The 26,054-nt window shown below is 34.2% G+C and overlaps 1 protein-coding gene across 4 annotated transcripts in view; it reads left to right on the top strand.

Moving 5' to 3' along the window:
* Nucleotides 1-24,877, top strand: part of Spart (spartin) — a 61,079-nt gene extending 36,202 nt beyond the window's left edge. For 3 of the 4 annotated variants that reach the window (XM_048800843.1, XM_015484210.2, XM_015484211.2), the window contains exons 4-9: nt 378-527; nt 4,304-4,427; nt 13,013-13,207; nt 14,239-14,397; nt 14,580-14,670; nt 23,228-24,877. In XM_048800843.1, the coding sequence (XP_048656800.1) occupies nt 378-527; nt 4,304-4,427; nt 13,013-13,207; nt 14,239-14,397; nt 14,580-14,670; nt 23,228-23,501 (993 nt within the window). In that variant the 3' untranslated portion in view covers nt 23,502-24,877. Of the gene's footprint in view, nt 1-377; nt 528-4,303; nt 4,428-13,012; nt 13,208-14,238; nt 14,398-14,579; nt 14,671-17,174; nt 17,217-23,227 lie in introns of all 4 variants that reach the window. The other variant, XM_048800844.1, reaches the window with a different exon arrangement.
* The last annotated feature ends 1,177 nt before the right edge of the window (nt 24,878-26,054 follow it).

Below are 26,054 nucleotides of genomic sequence, written 5' to 3'. Positions count from 1 at the left end.
TGAATGGAACTTGAGAACATTATGTTAAGCTAAATAATCCAAACTCAGAAAGTCGAGAGTTGTCTGTTTCTTCTTGTATGTGGAAGCCAGAGAGGAAAAGGAAAAGAAAGGTGGAGGGGAAATCTCATGAAAAAAGTGGAGGAAGGGACCAGAGGATTGGAGGAGTGGAGAGAAAGGGGAAATACTGGGGAATGATATTGGCTAAATTATGTTGTTATATTGTGTGCATGTCTGAATATGTAACAGTGAGTCCCATCATTGTGTATGATTATAATGTACCAATAAAAAATATGGGAAATAAAAATCAATGATAGAGAAAAGAACCAAAAACAAAAGTTAAGTCTGATTTGAGCTAAGGTTAGTCCTTTATGACCTAGGCCAACTGGCAAACGGCAGAAGGGGAAAATGAATTCCAAATCCCTGGAAGAGCAAGATGCCCCTCTGACCAATTGAAGGAAGAAGCTTCTGCCACTTCATTAGACCAAGGCAACAAGGATATGCGTCATAGCGGAAAACGTGGAAAAAAGGTAAATGAAAGAGCAAAAGAGAGTGGGTATGTTCTTTTCTGATGGTACCTTTCGCCAGTTTCATGAGTTTCACATTTACTGAAACACATTCACTTATGCAGATTTCATTAGCAAAGACACTTAAAATCAGCTTTAATATTTCTCTTACCAAGTATTTGTTCCTTAAACTATCTTAAAAGGTATTCTGTGTTTGGGAATAGTTTTTCTCCAATACTTGAAAGATTTGAATAATTAATCATTAATGATGTGCTTGCTTTTTGTTTTAGATTGTTCTCTACTTTCCTGTATTTACCAAGAACTTAGGGCTGGGTATGCTACTCTTTCTTGCACTCTTACCATTTTTATCAGTTCCTTATTTTTCATGGATGGGCAAACAAAGCTGAGATTTGGTTTCTTAAAAGTATATTTAGTAGTTTCTTCTCTAATTGTTCAGGTTCTGATTATTAAATATACTTTAAATGGCATATTTGGATTAGAATTCAGTAAATTACTGAGTATTAGAATAGTGGGCATATGTATTGGAAAAAGTATAAATTTCTTATCTCAAGGAGTTATATAGTTGAAAGCACAGATAAGCAAAGAAATAATTTTTATCTAATGCGATCATTACAAGATTCAGCCTAATCTTATAGGTAAGTGTGGATAGATGGGATGGGTGGTATGGGAACCTCATCCTAGAGGACATCATGACCAAGGGGACTCTTGAATGATAAAGAAAAGTTGACCATACAGTATGGTAGCACACTGAAAGAGATTCCAGGCAGGAATAGTAATATAAGTAAATCAATGAAGAAAACAGTATTGTATGTTTATGTATTGCAGGCAGTTCACTGTTGTTCGTTGCTGTATTGTTCATGGTCATTGCTTGTTAATTTTCTTTGGAATTAATGAATATCACATGAATAGTCCACATTTACTCAGAAAGTGTCACTATGACTAATGTTGAACATCTTAGACCACCATTTCCCCTGCCACTATAATCACTCTGGGAGTCTAAAATGATTCCAAGACATTTATTTTAATTTTAAAGATTTTTTAAAATAAGCTAATCCCAAGAAACCAAATCAAAGGGTATAAAAGGATATATAGTGAATAGTAAGTTGGCCTCTCATTCCTGTCCACCAGTCACCTATCTCCACTCTTCACATTGTTAGTAGCTTATTTTCCTTCCAGATTATATTTTATGCGTAGTCAAACAAATATACACACAGATATTATTTTAACATAAATTTTGGCATTGCTTCTTCCTTGTATATTTAACAGTATATTTGGAAATTGTTCCATATCATTAGATGTTCATTTTTTGTAATATTTCTGTGTTAGAAAAATCAAATGATATTAAAAAGGAATATACAGTTAAACAGCTTTACTTTTACTTCATCTTTTCCCTGTCCACACCATTTCCCCTGCCACTATAATCACTTTTATTTTTATCTTATATATCTTTCCGGAGTTTCTTGAGGCAGACAAAACCAAGTACAAATGGTTAATCCATACCCTACCCCACCCCCACCCCCTTTTTTTTACTTTTACAAAATAGAATAGATTTTCCTGTGAGGGGATTTTTGTTTTTGTTTTTCCTTTGGAGGTAAACTTGAGATATTGTTCCATTTCAGTAAATAGAAAACTTCCTTAATCCTTATATTCATTCTGTGAATATATTATAGATTCTTTAATGAATCTCTTGTTGAGAAGTGCTTTGCATGGTTCTGATATTTTGCTATTACAAATAAGGCTTCAATGAATAACTTTCTAAATCTGTTTATTCATTAGTGTGTAAGTAATTGGATAAATTCTTAGAAGTTGGAAAATTGAGTCAAAAGATAAATGCATTTGTAATTTTGGTAGATTTTTATAAAATGCCCTCCTAGGATTGTACTACAGTACAGCAGTCACACACACATCACACATTGGTGGTTTTGATTACTTGTGATCAACCGGACTGAAAGTATTATGGAAAATTCCAGAAGTAATATGTTTAAATTAGGCACCATTCTGAGTAGCTTGATGAAATCTTATGTCTGTCTTGCTCCATGCTTTCAGAGACATGAATTATCTTTTTGGCAAGTGTGTCTGAACTGTGTATGCTATCTCTCCTTTAGTTAGTTTGTAGCCATCTTATTTATCAGATGGACTGTTGCAGGATTGCAGTGGTTGGATTCAAATAATTTTTATTTTACCTAATAATTCCCCCAACACATAAGAGCAAAGGTGGGTGCCAAGGAGAAGCTATAAAGTACTTCCTTCAGGTAAAAAGGAGGGGGAAAAAGTCAAATACAAAGTTTCTAAGATCTATGGTAAGAATAAATTTTCTGTGATATTATGAAAAGAACAAAAATTTATGCTAGTTTTGCTGTCACAAAATATATTTCTAACTGCACCTAATTAATAGGTTAAACTTTACCATAGGTATATATGTATAGAAAAAAATAGTATTTGTAGGATTCAGTGCTATCTGTGTGGTTTCAGGCATCCACTGGGTGTTTTGAAACATATCTTCCAAAAATAAGGAGGGAATAGTGTACCTATTTCCTTATAGCCTGGTCAACAGACTGGTAGGTGGTCAGTCTTTCTGTATTTGGTAGTCTGATAGATGAGAAATGATATAATAGAATATCTTAATTCAATTTTGAATGTTATTGAGCATCTGTGCTTAAAAGGGCCTTCAGTTTTGTTTTCTGCGTATTGTTATTCAAGTACTTCATTTTTATTATTGGTTTGTTAATCTTTTCTCAGTTTTCAGGAGTTATTTATATATTAGGGATATTGACCTATAGTTGAAGATAGAAATTGCAAATATTTTACCCAGTTTGTCTTCAGATTTTACTTACAAGTGGTTTTTCTCCTCCATGTAGAATTTGTTTTTTGGTTGTTTTCAATTTTATTTTTTCGAGTTGTTTTGTAATACTGTGAGGTCTATGTTAACATGTTCCTCGTTTCTCATTTCTTACAGTGAGTTAATTTGGCTTTGAGATTTGGGGGTTGGCCCTAGCTATTGTAGCAATGGGCTGTTATATTAGCAAAGCACATTAATTTCTATGCTCCCCATTTCCATTTAAATGGAAGGTCAGGTCATTCTATGTTTATATATTTTTACTTGTTTAAATTAAGACTTTTATTTGATCCCTACCAAAACCAGTTTATTCAGAAAGTTCTTTCCTTATCAATTGAATCACTTAGCAGAAAGCTTTTACTCTAAAGTACCATATGTTCGTACTAATATGTAAGAATGAAATTTGTGTGAAGGAACCCAGAATCTGGTCAAAGAAAGAAAAAAATTAGTCAATTTAAATATTGTTTGATAAGTGGTGTTTTTGAGTTCTAATAGTATTTAGTTCTTTCCAGTGGAAACATTCACAAGAGCAGAACAATTTTCAGCTTCATAACAATTCTGGTATTATTATTTTTACTATTATTATTTTTGCCAGTGCTGGGGATTAAGCCCAGGCCATGGCACATGCTAGGAAAGTACTCTACCACTAAGTTACATTCCTAGCCTTTTTTATTCTGAGACATGGTCTCACTGATGTCATCCAGACTGGCCTTAAACTTGGAGTCCTCCTTCCTCAGACTCCTGAATAGCTACAATTACAGGTGTGCACCAAAACACTGTTCCATTATAGTATTCTATAATACTTTCAATAACTAGGCTGACTGGAGATATTTTTTACTAATTATATCTATCTAGTATTTGTTGGCTCAGTATTTTATAAAATAATAATTGTTCCCTCTACTACTTAGATAACTTTCACATTTTAAAATATTTTACTATTTAGACTAAAGATACTTCAAATGAAGAAATTAATCTGAGTCACATTGTACCCTGTGCGCCTGTTTCAGAAGAAAAAGCAAAAGAATTGCCTGAATGGAGTGAGAAAGTGGCTCAAAACATTTTATCAGGTATTGTGAATTTTTTCTCTTATGGCCTGAAACCTCTATAACCTACTGAAGGTATTGTTTATAAGGGAATATTTTGATTATAATTTGTATTTTGTTTTTAAATGACCAATTATAGAAATAATTAAAAGTAGAAGGAACTCCAGTGTCTTAGAACCACATATTGTCAAGTAAATATAAATTCTTCCTGACGTATTATCTATTTTACTCTTGGGAAAACTGGGAGTAAAAAGCTTTAAAAATCCTCATACTCTCAAGTAGATTTGAATATAAAATTCCTTTCCCCTTTGAGATTTCTTCCCTTTCCTTGCCCATTCCCCCATTAGTGTAGTCTAATTTTTGTGTTCTCTCCCCTCAACCTCTCCCCTCAGTTTATATGTTGAAATCCAAACCCCTAAAGTGATAGTATTTGGAGATGGTGCCTTTAGGAGGTTAATCATGAGGGACAAGCCTTCATAAATGAGATTAGTCCCTTATCAGAGAGACTCCAGAGAGCTGCCTTGCCCCATCCAGTATTCATGGGCACAAACTAAAGGTATCATTTGGTGAACAAGGAAGTACGTCCCCATCAAACTCCAAATCTGTTGCCACTTTGATCATAAACTTCTCAGCCTCCAGAACCATAAGAAATAAATTTCTATTGTTTATAAGCCAGTAATTTATGGTATTTTGTTATAGCAGCACAACAGTCTAAAAGACACCCTCTAAAAAAAAATGAAAAGATATCCATCAATTTTGGAAGTATGTTACTTAGCCTTCTATTACTCTAATGAAATACCGAGGCAATTTTCTTTAGAAAGAGAAAGGTTTATTTAACCTAGAATTCTGTTGGTTCCAGTTCAAGATTGAGTGGTAAAAGCACAAGATGCATTTGTGGGGAGAATAGGATATACATGGTGGAGCAAGGAAACAGAAAAAGAGGAAGAGATTGGGGTTTCTTCATGAGCCAGCAAGCTAATAAAGGAGGAGATTGGGGTTCTATCATCTCCTTTGAGGGTACATCCCAATGACCTAAATAACCTTTCTCCCATAAGGCCCTACCTTCTAAAGGTCCATAGCACCTCCTAATAGCACCATTCTGGGGACCAAGCCTTTTAACACATGGATTTTGGGAGACACCATCTATATTCAAATTATAGCAAGAAGTAAAACAGTATTCCCTAAACACCACAGCAGGGCAAACACCAGAAGGTCTAAAGGTAATAACTCATCTGTTTATGAAGAAGGCCTACTCTTTAGTTATAGTTACAAAAGGCTTCAGATCAATTATTCTGAAACCAGAGCTTTAATTGGTTTATATTTCACTTTGTTTTTTAATGTAGTGGTGTTCTGATTTATACCTTTTATTAAAAAAAAAAAAAAAACTGCCACTTTTCAATAAGGCAGATTAATGATAGAATAAATGGGTCTTTATTTATTTAAATGACTATCAATTCAGGGTTCCGTCTCCATACAAAAGCAAAGGAAGTTTTCAACATAACCAACAAGCTAAAATAGAGAATTAGGAACTAATAAAATATTTTCCCATTGCTAAAGAACTGTGATTGAGATGAGAAGAAAAGATAAAACCCATAACTTTCAAATATAATTGCAATAGTTAATATTGACCCTTGAAGATATTTTTTTAAAGAAAATTTTAAAGAAAAACCTTCACTTTTATCACTGTGCTCCTAACTTTGCAGGCTGCCCAACATTAGGAGGTCAATACTCAGAAAACTTGCCTATCACCTTCACACATGTGGATAACTAGTTTCAAAGGTTATTTTATGAAGTTTTTTGAGTTTGTACTGCTGTAAGTTTGTTTCATATTGTTGTGTAAAAAAAAAAAATTAAACACATAAAACAACAGGTGTTAGTTTACCCATTTTGCAGCTGTAGTATAGGGGCCTGCAGCTGGGTGAACCAGTTGCTGGCATGCCCCAGTTTCGCCCAGAACAGAGGCCTGACAACCCACACTGTGCAACATGGAGTGTGCCTAAGTGACCAGGAGAAAATCAGATGTGGACAGGGGTTTACACAGAAGGAATACTGGTTGTGGAAACCCACCCAGCTCTCCCTGTCCCCATCCAGTCTGGCTGCTTCCCAGGACCAGTTAGGAAAGAGATACCTGGCTGGGAATTTGCAAGAGTAGGAGAGGTTGAATTTGGAAACTGAACTGGAGAGAGACCTGGTCCACACGTGACGAAGTAGACTAAACATTAATTCCTCCACCCCACAAGTTGAACCTAAGGGAGATCCATGGGGTGCAGTCTTCCAGCATGGACTGGCAGTTGGTGGGCCCTGGAGGTGCACTGATTTAAAATCTCCAGATCCAAATGGCATTCAGCAAAGAACCTGGAGCCTACCTAAGCCTAAACCCTTCCTCCAGGAGTTCTGCTCATAAGATTACCTAACGCCATCAACCCCACCGTGAGGGTGGAGCAACTATCACTCTAGATGACCCCACCTAACACTACTGAGAAGGGAAGCTGAAAATCTTTTGAACTCCAACAGAAACAATTCTTTAACTTTTCATCAAGATTTTTTTTTTCTTTTCTCTGTTTAATTGTGACCTGAATGGTTCATGGACACTTACACATATCATATTTGGTTTTATTCCTCATTTTTGAAGCCAGTTAATCTTCATGGATCAGTATTTTGAAGATTAGGATATTTCATTAGTATGTTTCAGGGTTTTTTTTGTATTTTTATTTTTAAAAATTTTTACTTTATATGTTTTTTCTCTCACTTACGTTTCCCATGATTCTCTTTCTCTCTCCTTCTACTAACAGCCAATCTCTATTGATCTCTTTCACTCTTCCTTTTATTTTTTTTTCTTCTGTCTTTTCTCCTCTTCCCTCATAATATGCTACATCACTTGTATTCTATTTCTGTCCACCATTCAAAGTCATAAACCCTTTTGCAAATTTATTGTTTTTACTGTAGGCAATAATTGATCATATCATTTCTGTTTATTGTGACAGTTAACTTTATATATGTCAGAGCAAGGACTGTTTTGTTTAAGGCTGTATATTGTTTGCATTGGTGGTGGTTGTTATTTAACGTCTCCCTTTATGACATACTGGAAACCTTCAGGGACAGTATAAATCCACAGGTTAGAAACTGCTGTCTCAGATCCATACTTTTAGATGGATAGACACAAAAAACCATGTGAAAAAAGAAACAGATAGCCCCAAACAAACCAACGATATTTCCTTAGCAGAATCTACCACAGTAGAAAAAATGTCAGAGGAGTTTAGAATGTCCATTGTTAAAATCATCTGCAACATAAAGGATAATGGTAAGGGGTAAAATCAGAAAATACAGAAAGTGAAAGATCTATAAAGAGATAGAGATTCTGAAAAAAAAAAATCAAGCAGAAATTCTCGAAATGAAGGAATCAATAAACCAAATTAAAAATTCAAAGCAAAGGATCACCAACAGACTAGCCCACTTGGAAGACAAGAGTTTCAGGTAATGATTTCAAAATACATGATCTTGAAAATGAAGTTGACTGTGGAGGAAACCATGAACAGAACTTCCAAGAAATATGAAATAACATGAAAAAAACAAATTTAAGATTTACTGGGATAGATGAAGGGTCAGATACAAACCAAAGGAATCTTTTCTGTGAAATAGTATCAGAAAATTTCCCAAACCTAAAGAATGAAGTGGAAAATTAAATACAGGTATCTAACAGGTCTCTAAATATATAAAATTACAACAAACCCACTTCAAGACACATTGTTATGAAAATGTCTAACATAGAATAAGAATAGAATTTTAAAGGCTGCCAGAGAAAAATGACAGGTCACATTTAGAGGGAAATAAATCCAGATCTCAGTTGATTTCTCAGCCCAGACCCTTAAAGCTGGAGGTCTTAAAATAATATATATCAAGCTCTGAAAGAAAATCGATGCCAACCAAGAATACTATACCCAGCAAAATTAAGCTTCAGTATTGATAAAATAAAAATCTTCCATGATAAACAAAGGTTAAAAGAATTCACAGCTAGAAAGCTTGAACTAAAATATTTCATCAAAAAAATAAAAGTGAAAACCAGCAAAAGAAGAAATTACACTAGAAGAATAGTCCATCAAAAGAGAAACATTCAAATTAAAAATCAGAAATAAACCAAAATGATAGGGAATAAAAAATCATTTCTCAATAGTAACATTGAATGCAGACCTAAACTCTTCAATCAAAAGACATAAGCCAGCAGATTGGATTTAAAAACAAGACCCAGCAATATGCTGCCTCCCCAAGACTCACCTTATAGGCAAAGACCATCCACAGGATGGTAAAAGGATGGAAAAAAACATATCATTCACATGGATCTCATAAACAGGCAGGGGTTTCTATTCTTGTACCAGATAAAGTAGACTTCTAGCCAAAATTAATCAGAGAGACAAAGAAGGACTTTTATACTGCTTAAGGGAATCCTACATCAACAGTATGTAATGATCATAAATATTTATACCCTAAACACTGGAACATCTACGTACATCAAACAAACCCTTCTCAATTTCAAGAATCATAGACCACAATACAATACTGGGTAACTTTAACATGCCTCTGTCACCACTGGATAGATTCTCCAATCAAAAACTAAACAAAGAAGCTATAGAAAAAAAATACAATTGATTATTAGACTTAAAAGATATGTAGAATATTTCATACATCAATGACTAAATAGACTTTCTTCTCAGCAGCACACATAGCAACTCTTAGCAAATACATAATATCTCAGGGTCTTTGCTGGAAACTCAAATGCTGGCTAGTCATTCGATGTTGGGGGCTGGAATCATCTAAAGGTTCCTTTATTCACACCTTTCTCATCTGAGTTGGGAAAGGTCATAGTATGGGGAGACCAGATGGTAGTGCCTACATGTGGACACTCATGGCTTGACTTTCTCACAACATGGTCATCTTAGGCTAGTGTGACTTACATGGTAACTCAGGCTTTCAAGTGTGAATTGTCCAGCAAATAGACAGAAACTGTTTTACATTATCTAATATATTCTGTGAAATTTCCAGCATTGCTTGGTTATAAGCAAGTTACATGCTTATATTCATCAAGATGTAGTATATAACATAGCTCACATCTCAGTTGGAAGAATGTCAAGGTCGTACTGAAAGAAAAACATTGGGGAGATACTGGTTTTTGGCAATCTTTAGAAAATACTACCAGTCACAAAGCCCTGTCTCTCCTAGGTTCTACACAGTGCTTCTACCAGAACAAGTAGAATATCCTTGAAGCTAGGTAATCTTGGGAAGAAGTCTCTTTAGAGGGGTGTGTGTGGGGGGGGGTGTTTTTTTTATTTGTTTGTTTTTTAACAGCAGAGCCTTATTATAAGTGAGCAAAAACTGAATACTGGAAATACGTAAGCAGCCTTTGCTATTTGAAGCTTCATTCCATTTCTTCATTTTGTATTTCTTCATTCTATTAACTTCCTTTTCATTCTATGTCCTCAGGACTAGAGTTCCTAGTAATATCTGTCATAATTGGTGTCAATAAAATCATTTAACTACCTAATCAGGATATATCTCTCTTTATGTGCTTTTTAATAGGAAGAATAAATAATAACTAGTGCACCAAATATACTTAAGTTATAAGTAAAAAAGAAAGGGACAGAAAATATTAAAGATTTACTCTAGGTAAAACTTCCTGATCTGTCATGAGACTGTTTCTACCTGACTCATGCAAATTCTATGTAAAATAACAAGTAACCAGCTGTCTAAATTGAGCTCTTTCACCCTAGCCTATGATTGGTTCCTATTCACTGTTAAAGGATGAATGAAAATTAGCAAACACTGGTCATAGGTTTTATGAATATGAAAAAAGAAAACAGTTAAATAGCTGTATTTCAAATTTGCCTGTGTTGAATACTGGTGTAAAAAGGACGCTGCCATATATTTTCAATGGAGTACGGTCCAATAAGCTAATTTTGGAGGTTGGTGACAGTACTGTAATTTGAGTATACCGTTGAAGCAGTTTACATTAAACAGTTCTGAAAAATAAAATGTCCTTGGGATGCCATATTTTCATTATGCTTTTCAAGGATCTGATATAAATGAGAGAAGCAGAAGCTTTAAAGGTTGTAAGGTAGCAAAATAACATCAAGGCCATTTGAATGTACCTTCTTAATTCTCTAATCTCCCTCAATTCTATAAGTAAAGATGGAATCTAGGATTGTATAAACAGTTGACATGGAGTGTGGAAGTGTGGTCACTTTCTGCTTACACATTCTAATATATGTAGAGCCAGCTACTACAATGCAGTCACAGTTTCTGCACTCACAGTTTCTCCAAGGTAGGTGTTTTTTATTATCATCATGTGCCTCTGGACTCTCAGGAGAAATTTTCCTTTTTGGTTAGTTCAGTCTGACAAAGAATAGTCACAAAGAAGCTCTTCTATTCTTCAGTACATTATTTACAGGACTCCATTGGTCCAGTATAGTCATCTGGCTGTTAGGTCCACAGAGAACTTTTTCTAATAGAGGGGATACAAAATTAATGAAGCATAATCAAAGAGTAATCCTATATTAAAACAACTTATACTTTGATGGGGGTACATGGTGATTAAATGCTAAAATATTTGTAGATTTTTAGGGGACAAAAATCAAACAGGATAATAAAAAATTCATGTCATAAGATGAGAATTGCTGCCATTTCCTCCCCTCTGTTAGCCAAATATAGAATATCGAAAACTGAATTAAAAAGATCAGTGTTCTAAAAATCACATATTTTTTATAAAATTATTAAATACTCAGAAAATTCAGATCTGTATCATCTTGGATTTCAGGTGGCCTTTTAGAAGGAGAGAAAGTTTGGTTTGGGGTTTCTATTTTTAATAACATGTTTAAGGAGTTTGGTAACTGTGGACTGCAGTGATTGGGTTTAAGTGAAATAATTCCGAGTTACCTGCCAACTTTTCATTTGTTAAGCATTCATTCATTATCTGCCATTTGTTGGCATTATTGAGTAGATAAAATTTAAACATGAATAGAATCAATCTATGTCTGGTACTACACATGCCATTTAAAAGTTCTAGATAGCTACCAATAAAGTTTTATGTTTATCTTCTATTGCTGTGTCTACAGTTTTAACATATTTACCTGTGTTATGCTATTGCCTGATAATATATTGCTTATTTTCATCTAGTATTTTGCTTTATTAGTCCTATGATCTTTCATTTATCTTATTTCCATTTATTTTCCTCAGTCACCAGTAGACTGTATCCCTCCCCCTTTTTTACAAAGTTTAATTTGGGGGTTATAATCTCCTTTGTTCCATTATCAGTCTCTTCACGTTCAACCAGTTTTTCATTTCTTCAGATTTTTCAACCTACAAGTTAGTAACTCCAAAATCTTTTTTTTTTTTTTGTGAAGGACATGTTCAAGCCTTTTATTGTTATGGGAACCTGTTTACCTAGGTTTATGACTTGGGCTTCCCTCAGAATTAATTATTGGGCATGACTGGGGTAGGATTAGAGATGGAGGGTAGGGTATTGACTGAATTAGGAGGAGAAACAAAAAAATTTAATCAGTTATTACTTGCCACTTTTTCTAACTTTAAAAAAAATTTTTTAGGTATGATTTTCACGTGATCACTGGATGCTTACTCATGGACTGGAGTAATCATGTAAAAGTAGGTCATAGACCTTGACATAATATCCTAAAGTATTTTATATGGATAGCTTTAAAAGTTCAATGTTTTGGGGTTGGCCAAAAAGGAGATTGTTTAAATTTTAAGCTCTCTATAGAGGAATGAAATACACTTAACTTCTTGCTTCTCTCACTCTACCTTTTCTTGGAAGTTGCCAGTGGCTGAGGACTTTTTCTTTTCACCAAAGATGACCCTGGCATTCCATTTTTTCCCTCTGCTTTTTGATCGAAGGAAACAGCTAGGGACCATAGTAATGGGAAATGACAAATCCTCTAGGCCTTTCATCTTTCAAATTTCCTCTTCTCGTGCAGTCTTTCACGTTAAGTTTTTGTCAGATTTAACAATCTAAAAGGTCCTGAGATCTAGGAGTTGGGTTTAGGATACAATGACCTTTAGCTTAAAGTAAGCAAGAATTTATGTGGTATTTGAAAGACATCCTTTGTGTTTGCATTGTTCGTGACTTTCTCCCTCAGGATTTCATGGGAGAAAAATGGTAACTGGACCAAGGCAAAAAGAACAAGAATATCTGGGTCCTCCTGCCAAATACTGTCTTAATGGCACCAAAACTCAAAATTAGTGTCTAACAATAGTAAACTGTGGTAAGTAACATATGGAGATAACTACAAGTTGTAGTACCAGCATACAGTAACGCAGAATTCTGTCATGGAGAAATGTTAAACCTAAGTATTGAAAGATAAGTTTAGTTTGAAATAAGATGTGTAATCAAGGCAAAAAATTGTAGGTACAGATTTAGCTTGAAAATTTATGGCATTGTATTTGTGGGACCTAAACTCCTTTTATGTTTTTCTTGTTAATATTACTTATTAATATATAACATATATATATATATACTGNNNNTATATATATATATATATATATATATATATATATATATATATAAAACCTTAATGCTATACAATTAATAATTTTCCTTTAAATAGGTGCTTCCTGGGTGAGTTGGGGTTTAGTCAAAGGTGCTGAATTTACTGGTAAAGCAATCCAGAAAGGTGCCTCTAAACTCCGAGAACGAATTCAACCAGAAGAAAAACCAGTGGAGGTTAGTCCAGCTGTCACCAAGGGACTTTATATAGCAAAGCAGGCTACAGGAGGAGCAGCGAAAGTCAGCCAGTTCCTAGGTAAATTAATTCTAGATAACTTTGCTTCTTTTTAGTAAATTAAAAATAATCTCTTAACCCACATTTAATCTAAATATTCATTTAGATGTTTTAATCTCAGAATTAGAATGCAGCAATTTCACCTTGCTATTCATGGTGAGACCTGTAGACCTTCAACATCAGCCTATCTGGGAGCCTAGAAATGCAGAATTTTAGGTACCATACACACTTTACTCATTCAGAATCTTCATTTTATAAGATCCCTAGATGATTGGTTTTTGCATATTAACATCTGAGAAACTGGTAAAAGGGTAGTTTTGATGTATTGAGAAGGAGAGTATATGTTATCTTGGAAAGGAGATCCAAATGTATTTATTATTTATTCTTTGAGCTTCTATCTAAGGAATATGACACATTGTTTAGTGGATCACAGCTCAGTAGTTGAGGGTCAAGAAAAAAGATATATTGTTTATGAGATGTTGACTTAATGATTCTGGTGCTAGTCTTGCCAAGCTATATTCTTCTTCCTTTATCCTTTGAGAATCACAGCACTAAAATTTGATGTTGTAAGAAGGTCACATTCTTAATATGGATTACCATTAAATTAGTGAGATTATCTTCTTTGATATTTGGATACTAAATAGTATTCTTTGAATCACATTTTGGGTTGTTTACTTTTGTAGACTTAAATACCTTATTATTTCTTGAAATATTTGGTGCTAGAGAGAAAGAGTATAAATATGCTTTGCTAAAAACTAAAGGTACATCCAGTTTTGTATTGCAAAAGTCAGATAGAAAAGGTGGATGATTTTCTTTTAAGCACAAGTGCCAAAAAGAACATGTATAGCCATGTATGTATGGTAAGGTTACCAGTAGTAGATAAAAAGCACACTTTAAGCTAAATAATAGCCTTTGTTTGAAAACTAGCCAACCTAGCTTCTCATTTTCAAGTAGAAATGGTAGCATTATGTAATAAAGCTAAATGATTGTGGTAAAATCAAGGGAGAACAGGTTTTCTAAATCCTTTTTTTTTTTTTTAATGGTCATATTAGTTGATGGAGTTTGCACTGTAGCAACTTGTGTTGGAAAAGAACTGGCTCCACATGTTAAGAAGCATGGAAGCAAACTTGTTCCAGAATCTCTTAAAAGAGACAAAGATGGGAAGTCTACCCTGGATGGAGCTATGGTTGTTGCAGCAAGTAGCGTTCAAGGTAATAAAAAGGCCCAGAATGTTACACTGTGTTAGTTTGGTGGGGTTCAAACCTGGGCCTTTTGTATGATAGACAAATTCTCTTAACACTGACTGAGCTACATCCCCGGCCCTCAGCAATTTTAATTGGGAAGCTCTGTTTGCTTTGAGTTGAGATTTACTTACTTTTGAATACATTTACAGGATTTTCAACTGTCTGGCAGGGATTGGAATGTGCAGCTAGATGCATTGTTAACAATGTTTCAGCAGAAACTGTACAAACTGTCAGATACAAGTAAGTTGAATTTTATCACTTTAATGACTAAATCTTTTGTATAATTTGTTAAAATCCAGGATGATAAAGATGATTATATAATTATTATTTTTAAATATCTGGTAAAACATTTTTTTCACTGTGTTTCTCAAATAGGGAGAAGAGTAGTATTTTTAACATAACAATAGAATTCCTGTGACTTTGCTTTATGTTACTAATTATAACAAATGTTTACCATTAGTGCAAAGACTAGGCTTAATTGTTTTTTACAAAAGCTTGCATTTTTTAATACTATTAATGACTTCATTTTGATGGTGATGTTTGTTTGAAAGGAATCAATTGAACTATAGTACCCCTTATTAATGTTAGCCTACTGTTGTACAAGACAAATTTATGACACATCTTGACTCTAGAACCACTGTACATTTGTATTAAAAAGCACAGATGGTATGTCTTCTATTTCATATATTAAGAAATGAACAAACAAATGGTTTGTACATATCTATTTGGTAAGTGGTGTTAAGATTTCTTTCTAGTTTGGCTTTTGAGATCTCTGAGTAGTGTGTATAAATTCTAGTCCTGCCCTTCTAGGGCTTCAGGGTAGGTAATCATGGGTTTTTATAATGCAGCTTTTAGTATTACTTCTTTATCCTGGCAGATGATCCAGTGCCTAAGTTTCCAACCTCTGACCACGTGGTGTCCCTCTCACAGGAACCTTGTTTATGCTGGCAGACATTCTTGTGTCTCTTGTCAGACCTGTATCTAGTTTATTCCTACTGAGATATTCACTAAGAGACCATTAACTGGAAGGAGAGTTAGGTTTGGTTGCATTGGTCATGTGAGACACAGAGGAGGTAGTACAACAAAACAGAAAATAGTAAAAGCATGATGTTACAAATCCACGAGAAAAGAGGTGTTCCCACAAGAGCTGTCAGGAAGTCTGGAGACAGCAGGGTTACTCAACCAGTGTGTCAGGAAAGAGAAAGAGAACAGATTTGTGAAAAAGAGGGGAGGAAAGAGGATCCGTGACATTGTGACTTTAAGATCATGGACATTATCCTTTCAGCTAGGAATTGTGGATTAGCTAGTTTAAAGAAAATGTGTAAGAAAAGAATTTATTCACATGAGTCTGGTGTGGGCTGTTAGGTTTTATCATGGTCAGCAACTGTGCAGTGTGCTGGACTTTTGAGTCAGCGAGATGAGGAACAAGAGGACTATACCACAACACAGGGGAAATTTTAACTAGGTCAAAAGACCTAGGATACCACAGATTTCAAACAGCTTATGTGAGACCTAAAAAATAGATGTTGTGGCAGCAACTATATTTAGTTTGTGACAGATGGTATTAAAGATGAGATTTAAAACAAGATCTGCTTTTATCTCTTTTTCTTTCTAATTATACTGCCTTTATAGTAAGCACTAGAGGAATCAAGATCTAAAAACTATATCTAGTATGAAGGAGATGACTTGCTTTCTTAGCTTTGAATTAGTTCAGATTTTATGACATAGTTACAAAAGAAAAAACATTAATAATGTTCACTATTCTTGGTCATTTATGTTAATTATTCATTGGCAGTATTGGCATTCATATTTACATATTAGGCACTGTCTGTGTTCATTGCTTTTCATATGTGTATTTTAATATTTTTATTCTACAGATGAGGAAATCAAAGCATAGAGTTAAATACCTAATTAAAGATTTCAGCCCTAGTAAATTGTAGGGCTAGGATATAAACCAAGTGTTATCATCAGAACCTTTGCTCTGCAGTGCAGAGAATAGTGCTGGGGCACCACGACCTTGTGTTGTGAAAGTTTAGTACCTAGAGTTTTTGTAGCATTACCTAATGATTTTAGAGTCCCTTTGGTTTAGGAGATACCAAACTTAATTTCCATCCTAAATTGGTTTGATCTGCTCGATTTGTATTTGGTGCATGCATAGCTTTGAATCAAAGCAACATGGCACAACATATTGTAGTGTCAGTTTTACCAAGAGTTGAAAAAGAAAATATAGAGTATATCTGAAATTCTTTTGATGGAAATGTAAAAACTCACCTTCCAGTTCACCTCTTCTTCTCACACTGACCTCTAATATTACTAATTTTTTATGCCCTTGAATTTATTTTGATTAGTCATTCAGAATTAGAAAGTTTCTTTTATAAGCAAGAGCAAGAGTAAGTCAGAAGTGCCTTTTAGGCCAAAAGTCAGTTATATTTAGATGATCATTTATTAGCATAATTAGATAGTTATATTAGAAGGTGAAAGTGCTTGTTGGGTTTTTCCAAGTTTGATAGTCTGTTAACTAGGTTTTGATATAGAGTTTATATTTCTGATCTTAGTAATATGATAAACAGAATATTTTAACAGTGGTTCTAAATTAATTTCTGTGATAGTATATATTGGAATTCTTTTTATCCTTTCCTTCATTTGGATGAAAAAAAGGTGAGAATGTAGTTAAGTAGCTTTGTATTTGCAACTGTAGGGATGATTTTCAGTTATCATAGTAATTTATTTTCAAATCCTCTTAGAAAGGATGAGAGAGGCAGTGGAGAATAAAGGATTTTGTCCAGGTAATCTTATTTTCTTTCTTTTTTGGGGGAGGAGGGGTGGAGAGTACCAGGGATTGAACTCAGGGGCACTCAACCATTGAGCCACATCCCCAGCCCTATTTTGTATTTAGAGTTAGGGTCTCACCAAATTGCTTAGTCCCTTGCTGATGTGCTGAGGCTGACTATGAACTCATGATTCTCCTATCTCAGCCTCCCTAGCCACTGGGATTATAGGCATGTGCCACCACACCCAGATATCCGTTTTTCTCACTGATGGAAATAATATTCAGCCAGTAATAACTTGGTGAAAGAATTGAAGACATGGAAGATCTAGTTGTTCTGTCTTTTAATTGAGTTCTCAGTTATTTACATAAATTTATACTTTTTTACTACCTTATTTGTTTACATTTATTATAGTATCAAAAAGCAGAGGAGCATTTGTGTTGTGTTATATTCTAATTCAACCGAGGAAAGTAAACCAAAGTAAATGTATATTATTATTTTAGTGATAAAATGTTACTCTCTCAAGTAATTTCTTTTAAATCTACTGTTACATGCATTATGCCTGGAAGAAAAACAGATACATAAAATCCATTATCTGATTTCTGGTGATATAAGCCTATATAGAGGGTTAGCTAGCTACATTCTTAACATTTTTTAGGTAAATGTATAGCACTATTAAGACTATTTTTGTCAGTTACATTAGTAGTTTTGTCTACTATAGGAACAATGAAAATAAGTAACTTTAAATCTGCTATACTAAATTGCACTATAGTACCTATTAATCATCACTCTTCTTCATAGTTTCTAGATTTCACTATTGAGCTTCTTTAGTTCCACCTTAAATTGTTTAAGGAGAATAATATAATTCCAGTAGGTTAGACTATTTTTATTTTCCCCTAACAATATTTTTATATTGAAATGTTTGTTTTTGAAAAATAAGCGTAATAATAAATATTTTCCCGCAAGAAATTTACTGTTGTATGACACAGTATTTTATTGGTTTGTTTATAATGAAATTTAATTAAAAGATCCCTTAAAATTTGCATGGGGTGAAGGGGTAACTCCAGTGGCAGTTGTCATTAGTACTTGAAACCAGTTCTCTATGACATATACTCAGGAGTTACATATACAGAATCTTCTTTTTCCATGTGGTATCTGTACTGATATCTAAACACTGTCATTGTGTCCTTTACCTGTTTTTTTTTTTTCTTGTTTTCTATGTAATCTTAGTTTCTTTAACAATTGTATATATAAGGGAAAAATAGAAGTTTATCAGTATTATTTCCAAGATGTGGCATACAGAATTGAATCTAATATTCCAGCTCTATTGTGATCACATCAAATATAGTGGGATTTGCATCCCTTATCTTGTTCATATTTTTCACTTGATAAAATAATGGCACACAAGTCAGAGTATGTTTTTTTGGTATCTTGTCTTTGGACATTTGCTACTTGTACCTAAAATTTAGAGTTTTCATCTATACTGTTAATTTTATTTTGTTGATTTTGACCCATCATTTAAGTCAGTTCTTCATTTTAGCTTTTGATTTTGGTATGTGATGTTAGCCACCCTTCTAGTTTGGGTTTTAAGTTTATTTGAAAGATAGTGACTTTTTCATGTATATCTTTTTTTCCTGAAATTTTCATGGATAACTTTTAATCACACGCTTGTTTACCTCTCCTGATTGATCTTGTTTTAGTATTTAATGTTTGTTAAGAATGATGAGTTAGTGTGCAAATCTAACAGTATTCTCATATAGCCCATCTTTCCATTTGGTCTTATCAGACTGTTTCTCAGGATTGTTTTCTTCCACATCTATCTTTTACATATTGGTCCTCATTAAAGTTTTTCTTTTTTCTGTCTTCTTTTACTTTTCATGGATAATCTTATCCACACTTGTGGATACAATTATGACTTGTATACCAACAACTCTCAAACCTGTGTTTTTTGTTAACTTATGTCTTAATCTTTAGACTCAAACATCCAAATTACATTACTACAGATTTTTCTGTTTTTTTTTTTTTTTTTTTTTTTTTTTTATTCATCCCTTGCTCTCAAACCTTACTGCCTTAGAATAGACCTTCATCATTTCCTATCCAGCCCACAGCTTATTTCCTAACTGGTTCCTTTACTTCCAGTTGTGTATACTCTTCAAATTCAGAATGTAACCAGAGTTAGAGGAATCTTTCTAAAACATAAGTTGGATCATTCCATTTCCATTAGTAAATTTTTTATCATTTTCCACCAATTTCAAGATAAAATTTAAACTCCTTAGCTTCACCTACAATTCCTTCATAAATAGCCATAAGTTATCTACCTTTGATGACTAGGTTAAAAAAAAAAAGCTATTAATGCTTCAAATATTTCAGGGTAATATATCTGAGGATAATTTTGAAGGTGGCATATGAATTGATTTACATGGAAATTTTATTTGAAAGTTGTAATTGAAATGTTACAATAATTAGTAAAATCTAAAATTACTGGCAATATGCTATATGTGTCAATATGACTGAACATGGGGCTGGGGATGTGGCTCAAGTGCTAGTGTGCTTGCCTGGCATGCGTGCGGCCCGGGTTTGATCCTCAGCACTACATATAAACAAAAATGTTGTGTCCGCCGAAAACTAAAAAATAAATATTAAAAAAAATATGACTGAACACATTAGGAAAATTTCTGAAAAGTCTGATTCATATATGCCGCAGTCTGGCTGGGCACAAAATAACCGAGCCGCCACACAGCCTTGTAGGTTCAAAACAGGAACTCCTTTATTCTCTGCACTCCGGAGGATGCCACGCGGCCTTCTCCTGGTACACACCACACACCAACCCGAAATCCCTCCTCCGGAAATCCCCTCTCCTCTCCAGAACTCCAAAGTAGCAGGCCTAGGCAGACAGCAGGGATCTAATATACAATTGAATACACAGCTTAACATAACCATCATCATCTCAATGGCTTGCTGGCATCACCTCTCAACCACTTGTTCTGGCAAAAATGCCATGCGTCATCCCCACTGGGCTGTGGCCCTCAACACATAAATTCCTTTGATTTATTTAGAACATATTTCATATTCACTTTGTATTCTTCATTTGGTAATGTTAGTATATAAAATCTAACATAATAATTTATCAAAAAGAGATCAAGAATAAGCTTTATATATTCTTGCCAGATATGTTTCCTATGAGTTCTTAGCAGTGTAGTTTGAATATGAGTAAAAAATGTACTGAGAAGTTAATTATGAAGAGAAGAATAGACACTTTTATGAAAACTGGTTGTAAGTCTTTGGGAAGCAGATGAGGAAGAGGTGAGCATATATTTAAAAACAAAACTGAAAGGTCTCTTAAAACGTATTTAGTACTACTTTAGAATTTTCAAAGTGCTTTCATATATACATCATTTTTATGAGATAAAGAAGTTGAGAAGCAAAGAGATTGGGACTGGACCACGGTCATATGGCTAGTTATTTGCACATCTGATATTAGAATCTAATTTTCTGATTCCTAATTTTATAACTATTTTCCTTAGCTTAACAGAAACTTGTTGTGATAACATAGAATAAGAAGTGAAATCAACAGGGTATCAAAACAAATTGAGTTTTAATATTAAGGACAGTGTTGTTTTTAGAATTGCATTACACATAGAAATATGAGTGCAATAAGAGGTATTAAACTTGTAGTAGAGTAGAAAACATTTTAAGTATCTAGCAGTGGAAGTGTATTCATCTGGAGTGCTTCCTGGACTTGAAAACCTGACTGTGGCCAAATTCTTGTTATGGTGTCCCAGTCCTAGAGAAGTAAGCTTTAAGAAAAACTGGTGTCACTAAGAGTTAGTTACTTTTTCAGTACTGAAACAGCCACTATCCCTTTTTCTTGTTTAGTCATAGCCATTGCCTCCTGACAATAGTATTTTCTGACTCGGGCTTGGTTGGCTATGAGAAGGTCCCCAATGTGTTCTGCACCATTAGCAAATCCTGCAGAATGCTGAGGACTTACAAAATAATAGGGACTGACCAGGCATGGTGGTACATGCCTTTAATCCTAGCCACTTGAGAGGCTGAAGCAGGAGGATCACAAGTGTGAGGCAAATCTTGGCAACTTAGTGAGAACTTATCTCAAAATAAAAAAATAAAGCTGGGTGCAATGGCCCATGCCTATAATACCAGTGGCTCAGGAGGCTGAGACAGGCCTCAAGAGATTCAACATCTCTTGAGTACAAAGCCAGCCTCAGCAATTTAGTGAGGCCCTAAGCAACTTAGCAAGACCCTGTCTCTAAATAAAATATCAAAAGGCCTGGGAATGTGGCTCAGTGGTTAAGTGCCCCTGGGTTTAATCCCTGATACCAATAAATAAATTAATTTTAAAAAAGGGGGCTGGGAATATAGCTTAGTGGAAAGCACCCCCCCCCCCCGGGTTCAAACCCCCGGTACTATAAAAAAGAGAAAAAAAACAATTAACTACACAGAGCAGTTACAGGAAGCTTTTTTCTCACATACCTGGTGAGAAATCTCTTGGTGGAGAGTTAGCCCAGACTTAAGGTTTGAATGACTATAGCTTCTGTCTATATAATTAGTATAATGTAATTATTAACATTAGACAGAGGACAGAATGTAATCATCATTCAGAGCCATAATAAGATTACTCACACAACACTGGGTTTGAGGAAAGCAAAGCACAAATAAGCCAATGGAATACCACCCACTGTTTAAGGCCAGGCTAATAGTAATAGGACTTGTTAATTTAAAGACAGATCCTGTGTTGATATATAGTACATCCAGATGTAGGTCCCAAAACACCTGTGCAACTTTCATGTGTCCTGGAAAAAGTATAAAATTTTTCCCTTTGGTGGTTGATTATTGTTTAAACAATGCTCTGCTTAGGGAAATATGTAAGCAAGAAAAGCTTCAAAAGCTTGATGCTGCAACAAGGGGTACAGAGTAAAACAAATAACAGGGAGATATGTTTTAATATCCTTGTATAGGATTTCAGATTGTATTTTCTCAGATATAAAATTAAAGACATAGATTATTGACATTAATGACTGCTTTTGTATATGTTTGTAATTTCTCAAGTACTTTGCTATACATTTGATGCTCAAGAAACTGAGCTGTATAGAGTGGGAATTAATCATTTCAGTCCTTAAATATTTATTGATGATCAGACACTGTTCTAGGTGCTTAGGATACATTAACAAGGGAAAGATTCTGCTTTCCAATGAAGTTTATATTTTAGTGAGACAAGCAATAATATATTTTAGTGAGACAAGCAATAAATAATAGTTATTGATAAATTCTATAGCATTTAGAAAATGATAAGTATGGAAGAACAAAGAGTAATTCAAAGAGGAATTGATTGGCAGTGAGATGGGGCATATGGATAAGGCCATTTGAACTGAATTAAATACTGAGAAAATAATAGTTGAACCTGCTTGAAGAAAGTGAGGCAGTAGCTAAAGGAAAATGAGGTAGATTCCAGCCAGCAGGGAGGTCCTAAGACCTTTTCTATGCTTGGTAGATTCAAGGAAAGGCAAGAAGACCAGTGAGTCTGTAGTAGAGTGGAGTTCCAAGGAAAATGTCAAAGAATCTCTGCTTAAAGGCAAACTCAGATTCCCATGGTTTAAAAGTCTTCACCAAAGTATAGTTAAGCTAAAATGTGAAACCATTTATAATGACTCTAGATTCTCTGTACTGCAGTTGCTTCAGTGAAATTTTTTCCTTATTATTTCCAGAAGGTGAGGGGAGTATGAAAAAAAACCTTTATTATAATTTACATTTTATTATTATTCAGTAGTCTTTATTATATTATTCCCAGCTAGTCTTTTATTTTCAAACATGGTTTTTACTGCAAGGGAAACTATTGCTTTGTCACAGTGTGATTTCATTTTGAGTTGTTAATTAAATTAAACCTTAAGGTTTGATTTTACTTTTTAGGGATAACGTAGTAGTCACATAATTTATTAAATACTAATGCAGAAGACCTTATTTTATATTTATATTTCATCGTACATTCTCTCATTTTCATTTTATTTTGTAAGATATGGGCATAATGCAGGAGAAGCTACACACCATGCAGTGGATTCTGCCATCAATGTTGGTGTAACTGCCTATAATATTGACAACATTGGTATCAAAGCAGTGGTGAAGAAAACTGCAAAACAAACAGGACAAAAACTCCTTGAGGACTATCAAATACCTGGTGCTTCTCGGGGAGAAAGTCAAGAAGGAGCAGCAACTGCAAATATGAGAAAAGAGAAGGATGAAAAGACAGAAGAAGTAGAAAAGAAAGAAGGAAAGAAGAAAGATAAATAGTGAAAGTGCTGGGAATCACCTATACCAAAGCCTTACCAGATGGAGGAAATTCTATTTAATAGGCAAATGTGGAATTCCCTGAAAATTAATCAGTATTTTTTAAAATGCATTCATTCCTACAAAGTGACTGTCCTATGTTTTATGACATGTATTCCACTTACACAAGGAAAATAATCAGTATTCTTGCACCTGGCCTTTAGAAGTTTGCAGTTATATTCTCAGTAAATTTATTTTTTCCCAAAATGCAGCCAAAATATTTTTGCAGTTAAAATAAAGCTTATAATACATGTGCTATAACCCTCATTAAACTTATTATAAAACTATTTTTATGTTATCTTTCAGAAAGTAGAAAATTATATATTTACATAAAATTTGGCATTTAGTAACCTTAGTTCTATTTATAGTGGGAAGGAATGACTTAACATACTGCCTCTTTTTGCAGTAATTGTGGATCTTTTTAGACAGTTGTCAGAATTTTCAGTGTGGAAGCTAAACAAAAACTATAATCTGAGCTAAAAGAATTCTTAGATAATATTTTAAAAGTGTTTTCAAAACAAGGATGAAGTTGGATCATGAAAAATGAGGTTCTGTAAAATTATTTGGTAGCTTATATGTTGGTTCTGAAATGAGATTTTTTTAAATTTAAAATCAATACAAATAAATCTGTAAATCTTTTGGATTGAGAATGGTATTGATTTATTAAGAGCCTAGAAAAGTTTTCAGTATGATTGATATTGCATTAAAATTTGGAGTGATTATTATCAGCTTAATTGGACAAAAAGTACTCTAAGAAATAATTTTGCCCTATATTGTTTCTCAGAAAGGCAAACACTTTGTTTAAAAAAATGTTTTTGGAAAAAAATATATGAGCCATTGAATTTACTGATGGTAAATATATTTTTATTTTTGGCTTTAGCCATTAGAATTTGTATTTTAAAAGCCAATAAGTTATTAAAAGGGAAGATCCTATTTGTGATCAAGGTAAATAATATGACAACGTTAGGCTCAACTGGGTGTGTAGACACAATAGTTTCCACTTGGGGAATAAGAATATCCACCAATCTTAATTTAAGCTACAAATAGATAAGTAAATACTTAATGGCATTTTATTTTTGTTTACTGATTTTAAAAGATTGGTATTGATTTTCATAGCTATATTCTATTGCAATCATTTGTAAATCTCTAGTGGCTAGTTTGTGGGACTTTATTTAAAAATGGCTGAAGAAAGCACTTTGTGAATAAATTTGCTGAACCGCTTGGCCTTAAATGTATTCATTGGGCTTGTCTTTTAGGAACACAGAATTGGTGGAGCTTTTTCATAAGGCCAAAGATAATGTACTAGTTGATAAGAGAAATAAAATTTGAATTGGTAAATAGCCTCCAGTCAGTCTTTGCTTTGTTTATGTTTAAGAAATGAAATGGCAAATAGTGGAGCCAAAGTTTGAAAAGTTACCTTAGACTAGAGGTCCACAGATATGCCTCATTAACCAAATCCAGCCAGCTATTGAAAGTTCTATTGGAGCATAGTTAAACTCATTTATTTACATATTGGCTATGGCTGCCCTCTAGTACCCTATCAGAGTTAAATAGTTGCAAGAGACTATAGGGCCCACAAGCCTAAAATATTTACTATCTAAACCTTTATAGAAAAAGTGTGCTGACCCCCATCTTAGAGCAAAGAAAATGGACCTTCTGTCCCCAAGGAGTTAGGCCATACCACCCACCAGGTATAATGCATTTACCAATCCAAAAGCTCTCTGAACTCTTATTCAGGGGTTTTACAGAGGCCCCATTATATAGGCATAATTAAGTCATTGACTATTGGTAATTAATGAAACACAGCACTCTCCCATCCTCTTAGAGGTCGGAGTTGGGAGAGAGAGAGAGAGAGGTGAAAGATCCAAACTTCTAACTACCTGATTGATTTATTTGGCAGCCAACACTCATCTTTCATAAAATCAGACATGGTTGAAAAAGGATTACTATGAATAATCAAAAAAACTCCTTGGAAAATTCCAAAGCACTGGAGCTCTGTGCCAGGAACCACAGACGAACACCGAATACCTATTTTGTACATCATACCCTCTCAAAGCATCCAAATATCTGGGTACTCCATGGTCCATAAAAATTAATTATCACAACTTTTTAGCCCAGTTTTCATTGTCTAGAGGCTTACTATAGTTAAATGTTTGTGTCCCCTCCCAAATTCATGTTGAAACTTAATCTCCAATGCAACAATATTAACAATCAGGGCCTTTAGGAGGTGATTAAGCCATGAGGTCTTTTCCCTCATTAGTGTGATTAGTGCCTTATAAAAGGGCTGGAACTAGCAAGGCCATTTTTTGGCATTCTACCTTCTACCATGTGCATACACCGCATTTGTCTCTTTCACCCTTCATACTTTTACCATTGAATGACACAGCAACAGGGTACCTCTTTGGAAGCAGAGAACAGGCTCTTCCTAGACACTGGATCATCCAATATCTTGATCTTGGGCTTCCAGCCTCTAGAATTGTGAGAAAGAAATGTTTGATCTTTTACATATTACTCAGT

This window comes from Marmota marmota, unplaced genomic scaffold (genome assembly GCF_001458135.2).
Source record: "Marmota marmota marmota unplaced genomic scaffold, marMar, whole genome shotgun sequence".
In the NCBI taxonomy this organism is placed as follows: Eukaryota; Metazoa; Chordata; class Mammalia; order Rodentia; family Sciuridae; genus Marmota; species Marmota marmota.
The sequence above is the reverse complement of the archived record's forward strand: the minus strand, read 5'-3'. Positions and strand labels throughout refer to the sequence as shown.